The sequence below is a fragment of the Anabrus simplex genome, chromosome 4, assembly GCF_040414725.1.
Source record: "Anabrus simplex isolate iqAnaSimp1 chromosome 4, ASM4041472v1, whole genome shotgun sequence".
Classification (NCBI taxonomy): Eukaryota; Metazoa; Arthropoda; class Insecta; order Orthoptera; family Tettigoniidae; genus Anabrus; species Anabrus simplex.
In genome coordinates this window covers 364,284,337-364,290,611 of record NC_090268.1, presented here as the reverse complement: position 1 = coordinate 364,290,611, position 6,275 = coordinate 364,284,337, and the positions used below count along the sequence as shown (strand labels likewise).

Sequence of the window (6,275 nt, the reverse complement as noted above, 5' to 3'; positions counted from 1 at the left end):
AACCAACGAAGCCGTCATAGAGGGTACCCCACAATGTTATCACGGAGGTTGTACATTGGTAATGTAACGGAGGAAAATCAGGTGCAGATCATTAAAATAATCTATACTATAACATAAAGGTTCTACCGCAGTATTTTCATCCAGTTAATTATATTGTAAGATTTGTTATATAAATTCAATATATATCCAATCAAATGTCCAAATGCAGCACCTAACCTAGATTGTTGGTATCGTATGTAAACAGATTAGATTGTTTAGCCACAAACAATATGGTCACGAGATGATAAAATTCTTACTCATAAGGGCCACTTTTCAACAAACTGTGTAGCAAAATATTGTTCACATATCTAACACAGTAACATACGAGTACATACGATAAGAACAAACCAAAACAAATCCAACAATTTCCTCCACATATTTTAATTACTATATGATGACAATGTTTTAATTCCTATTAGGCCTATAACCTTCACAGGCAAATAAATTTAAAAAATAAATGCTGAAGATCATGATATAAACTGAAAAATGTTAGACAACATTAAATTAATGGTAAATTTTATCTTTATATTATCTGGCATTATTAATTCTGAACATATGAAGTACCAACGTCAGATTATTAGTAGTCTTGTGGATATTACAGTTAACCACATAATAGAATTTAAACAATAATATGCACAACAGACAATTTATACACAGTTGATTACAAAGATTGTGACAGAACTCCATCAGTTTTATAATATTTAACTTACAAGTTAAGAGTGCACAACAGAATTAAGACTATTTTCACTCAGATGCTATACATGAACACACTTAACAATTGTTGATTGAACGAGTGCAGAGGATGCAATATGGACTGATAGATTCTATATCCTAAACAATGCTGATGAAGTCTTACATCAGAGTAATTTCCAGGAGATCTAGAGTAACTCGCCTGTGGAATGTTCTGCATCCATGATTATCATTCATTTTTGTCATTGTAGAAGAGGTAAAATGAAATAAAGAAAATAAATATAGTGAATCAGGTTAACTGCAAGAAAAAATAATTATGTTAGTGTGTGATATTGCTGGCAACTACATTTTATTATATCACACCCTTCATGGGTAAAATGCTATTTCTCACTATTTCCAACTAAATAATATCTTACAGCAAAGATAACTATAATCATTTTCTGAAGGCAATTGTATTCTTAGTCATCACATTATTACACTATGATCCTACCGGTGGGAATGATTTGAATAAACAAACATCTAATTGATGACTGAACAGCTGCCAACATATGAAACACAATGTCAATATGCACACACGTTCAGAAAGCATGTGTGTGTATTCCAGACATTGATATTGTCCATTTCCAAGTGTAGAAAAATATGGTCTATTATTCCATGCTATGAAATATCTTTATATCAACTTTCCATTATAAAGCTGACTTTTATGTCCTATACATGATTATCGGGACAAAGAGCAAGGATTTGGCATTTAACAAAGACTATGAAAAAGATGAAGTAATAGAACACATATCTTATAATAGTACTGCTCTCATCACTTAATGATGCCCAAAAGATAAACACACATTCACATACATGTACATATAAGAGAAGTGTTTAGTCATATAGAAATATAGGAACATTGACAGGAACACAAAATAGGACAAACACAATGACAGGTCAGTGGAAGAGGGAGAACTAGAAAGAAATCACAAAATGACGAGGACAATCTCCATATAATTTTACATAGATTGGCTCTTTCAGCATTAATCCCAGTTGTTCCACATCAGTTTCTTTGCAGCCCCTGATAAGCTCATTTCTCAAGAGGGCAGGCTTCAATGCTCATAGAGGGAGGGACCATTCTGACAGACCTTCAGGCATGATATGTGAAGTGAAATATAAGATAAAAGCTAGATAAGCACAGTAAAAACCAAGGTAAAAAAAGATAAAGATGAATAGAGACAGTAAAAGATTAGAATGCAGGACAAACACATGAGAAAAGGAACCAATGTGCCAATATAAGTAATGGAGAGGAACAAAGAAGTGTAAATCAAGTCAAAGAGAAGGATAGGTACACAAAGGAACACAATGACATTTTATCCTGCACTTACCATATCAAGAGTGAAGGTAAATAGGGCCCCTGAATGAGAGTTGAAGTCTGCCTTCCTGACGAAGCTGGGAAGCAAAAATGAGCACGAGGGTTGAAAAGAAATGGATGTCGAAGAACGAGATTGACTAGGAGACAGCCAGTCTATTTAAAGATGGCAGTGTGTGAAGATATGAAGATTATCTTTGTACTCCTGTGTTTTCTTTCTAGTTTCCTCTCCTCCCATATTGACTTGTCATTGTGTCTGTCCTATTTCGTGTTTTTTTCAGTGTTCCTATATTCCTTTCAAAGACTGTTTGTTCCTCTCCATTATTTAGAAACAAGTTTGAGTATAGGCAGACAAACTGAGAGCAGTTTATGTTATTCTAAATCTACAATGATTCCAAGATGTCACTGAATGGGCAAGAAGGCACCTATCTAATGAGTTCTGTTAACAGCCAATAAGAAGATAAATGGTAGTACCATTATAATATCTTCTTACCCAGCAGCTACATTTTAATACGTCTCCATCGTAATGAAGTGCATTGTTCAAAATTGAAAGATGTATACACAGTGAAAAGAGAATTAGTTCTCTGGAATAAGAGGAAACTTGTACTGCCAAGCTTCAAAAGTAGCTTCAACATTCTCTGTGGTTCACAGTGTAGTTACATCTATGAGCTGTATTATCTCTTACGAGCCCAATAGAAGTGAATGAGGCTGTTAAGGAGACCACCTCGATCAGCAATTCCTCCACCCAGTCCCAGTAGCTGTCATTGGGACTTCATAGAGACCAACTTCCGACTTCGTGCCCGGGCTTCTTGACGGCAATTGGTGTACTCAAACCATAAGACATTTGGAATAAGAGTTGTGTCTCGAAGAAGAAGGAACTCTGATACCTTCCTGAAAATAAATAACAAACAAGCATGTCAGTTCTTCATAACTGAAATATTCATATACTGGAGTAGGCGTTTGCAGTAACCACCTAGCTAGAAAATTGTTACCTAATGGGTTATTAGAATGTAATTCCATTTTGAAGACTGTCCAGAATTCACTTATAAAACTGTGAGATGAAGTAACAGAACACATATCTTATAATAGTACTGCTCTCATCACTTAATGATGGCCAGAATTCACTTATAAAACTGTGAGGATTCCAGCGGAGATGTAAGTTTTACTCTTTATCTTATATGGGCTACTACTATGGGTATTTGTGAGCTGGAGGTCGCATACTATGCCTTTGCAGAGAAGATTTTGGCATATTTTTCTAATTTCAATCACTTCTCAATATAAATGAGCATAGCACTTGCACGTAATTGGTAACCATCATATTTATTTACATTACAAGGGCCAAAAGTGAGGTTTTACATATGAGTTAAGGTGAGGCCGGAATTATGAAATTAAACATTTTTCGCCTTTGTAAGCTACAATATTTTTATTTTCTCATTTCCATTTAAATAATATTAAGATGCTATTTCCATTTAAATAAAATTAAGATGAACACATCATGCTCAGTTCAGGGTTCAACATTCAAACAATATGCTCAGATCAGACACACCACTCAAACAGTCAATAAATGTACTGACTTTCCCATACAACACTACGTAAGTAGTTAACACTTTGTCCTCGTTTACTCCACCTATTCTTGGTAGTCATCAAAGATGTGAATGTTACTGAAACAGTGATCAATGCATAATACCTGTTTACACCAGATATATTTTGCAAGCGATACCCTTATACCCTTTAGCACTGTGCAAAGATTGTATCAATATTGGGATTTATAAAAAAAAATGTACAGGGTTTTCAAATACTGATTATTTTCCATGACCATGCACAGATTTGGGTAAACTAATTTTGCTTGAATGACTGAATATGCAGAATGTTACTGCAGCAATAAATTTTCATGTCCATGCAGGTGGTGATGGTGATGCACTTTAAGAAAATTATTTCATTAAAAGTACGTATCACTGTGTTCTTTTCCTTCCGGAGTTTTGTTGTTTATGTGGTCTCATTAGGAAGCTCAACTCGACAATGTGCTGGTTTGTTGCATGCTGGTTGTTGCTACCATTGTGATAGTGGCCAGATCTTCACGCGCTGAGCACAAAGCTGACCTTTCAAAACTAACATATAACTTGAAAACAATATTCTCTCACCCCTGGGTAACTAATGCAGATATCGAGCTCGAATTATTATTTTTTTCGATTATGATTATTATTATTTTTACTTGTATGTATGGCTATGAAGTGATGTACATCCATTTAGTATTGGTATTATTAATATTTATGTAGTCGAATGATCGTATTGTGTGCGAGGTTATGTCAGGAAAGCATTATTATTATTACGTAGTCGAATGATCGTATTGTGAGTGAGGTTATGTCATGAAACATGCTATACATATTCATATGAGTTCAGTAATGTAAATACCTGTCAATTAATATTATAATTTATTCTTACCTGTATTTTGTAATCCATAATTGTGAAACACACTGCAACTTCCAGAATGGTATAGGCACGATAACGATGGAGAATATTCCATACATTATAAACTATGTATTACACACTAGAATTTTCACGAAGGTAGTATTTTTGTAATGTAGCTTTCTAGAAGCCTGGCCAGGCACATATATAAAGAGACGATCTTGATGGTGAAGTTAGTTACTGGGAAGAGTGATTGAGAGTTACTGTTAAGTGAGTTACAGGTTGTAGAGTTATGGTGTAGTAAGAATATTTATCTTGTGTGACATGCAAGGTTGCAGTCTATATATTAAAGTGACGTTCAGTTGTTTTTAAATGGCAGTTTGTGATGTGTGTTTTGTTTGTGCCAACAGCGATTAAGGCTATGTGTGTGTGTTTAATTCGTAAATACATGTAAATACATGGAATTGATAAGATTTCTGGGGGATATACTAAAGACAATGGGCTGGGATACAGTACCATATCTGAAGTACTTATTTGATTATTGTTTGGTTGAAGGAGCTATACCAAATGAATGGAGAGTTGCTATAGTAGCCCCTGTGTATAAAGGAAAGGGTGATAGACATAAAGCTGAAAATTACAGGCCAGTAAGTTTGACATGCGTTGCATGTAAACTTTGGGAAGGCATTCTTTCTGATTAATATTAGACGTGTTTGCAAAATTAATAACTGGTTTGACAGAAGGCAGTTCGGTTTTAGGAAAGGTTATTCCACTGAAGCTCAACTTGTAGGATTCCAACAAGATATAGCAGATATCTTGGATTCAGGATGTCAAATGGACTGTATCGTGATTGACCTGTTTAAAGCATTTGACAGGGTGGATCATGGGAGACTACTGGCAAAAATGAGTGCAATTGGACTAGGTTGCTATATTTCTAGAAAATAGATCTCAGAAAATTAGAGTAGGCGAAGCCTTATCTGACTCTGTAATAATTAAGAGGGGAATTCCTCAAGGTAATATTATTGGACCTGTATGTTTTCTTATATATATCGATGATATGAGTAAACAAGTGGAATCAGAGGTAAGGCTTTTTGCGGATGATGTTATTCTGTATAAAGTAATAAATAAGTTACAAGATTGTGAGCAAATGCAACATGACCTCGATAATGTTGTGAGATGGACAGCAGGCAATGGTATGTTGATAAACGGGGCTAAAGGTCACGTTGTGAGTTTCACAAAAAGGAAAAGTCCTCTCAGTTTTAATTACTGCGTTGATGGGGTGAAAGTTCCTTTTAGGGATCACTGTAAGTACTTAGGTGTTAATATAAGGAAAGATCTTCATTGGGGTAAACACATAAACAGTATTGTAAATAAAGGGTACAGATCTCTCCACATGGTTATGAGGGTGTTTAGCGGTTGTAGTAAGGATATAAAGGAGAGGGCATATAAGTCTCTGGTAAGACCCCAACTAGAGTATGGTTCCAGTGTATGGGACCCTCACGAGGATTACTCGATTCAAGAATTGGAAAAAATCCAAAGAAAAGCAGCTCGATTTGTTCTGGGCGATTTCCGACAAAAGAGTAGCGTTACAAAAATGCTGCAAAGATTGGGCTGGGAAGAACTGAAAGACGACGAGCTGCTCGACTAAGTGGTATGTTATAGATGTTGACTAGCTCCAAGTAGCCTACGCAGTGGCCTCCACGGTATGCATTAGCCAGCGTCTTGGTGGGTGTGCTAGGTACCAACTGATGAGCCCAACCTAGCACATGGGGGCGAAACGCTGGCAACCAGG

At 35.7% G+C, this 6,275-nt stretch overlaps 1 protein-coding gene across 1 annotated transcript in view; it reads right to left on the bottom strand.

The window, feature by feature from the left end:
• Positions 1-409: 409 nt before the first annotated feature.
• Positions 410-6,275, bottom strand: part of LOC136871996 (dolichyldiphosphatase 1) — a 111,126-nt gene continuing 105,260 nt past the window's right edge. Inside the window, exon 6 of the mRNA XM_067145785.2 lies at positions 410-2,971. Within this exon, the coding sequence (XP_067001886.1) occupies positions 2,842-2,971 (130 nt within the window). The 3' untranslated portion in view covers positions 410-2,841. The remainder of the gene's footprint in view (positions 2,972-6,275) is intronic.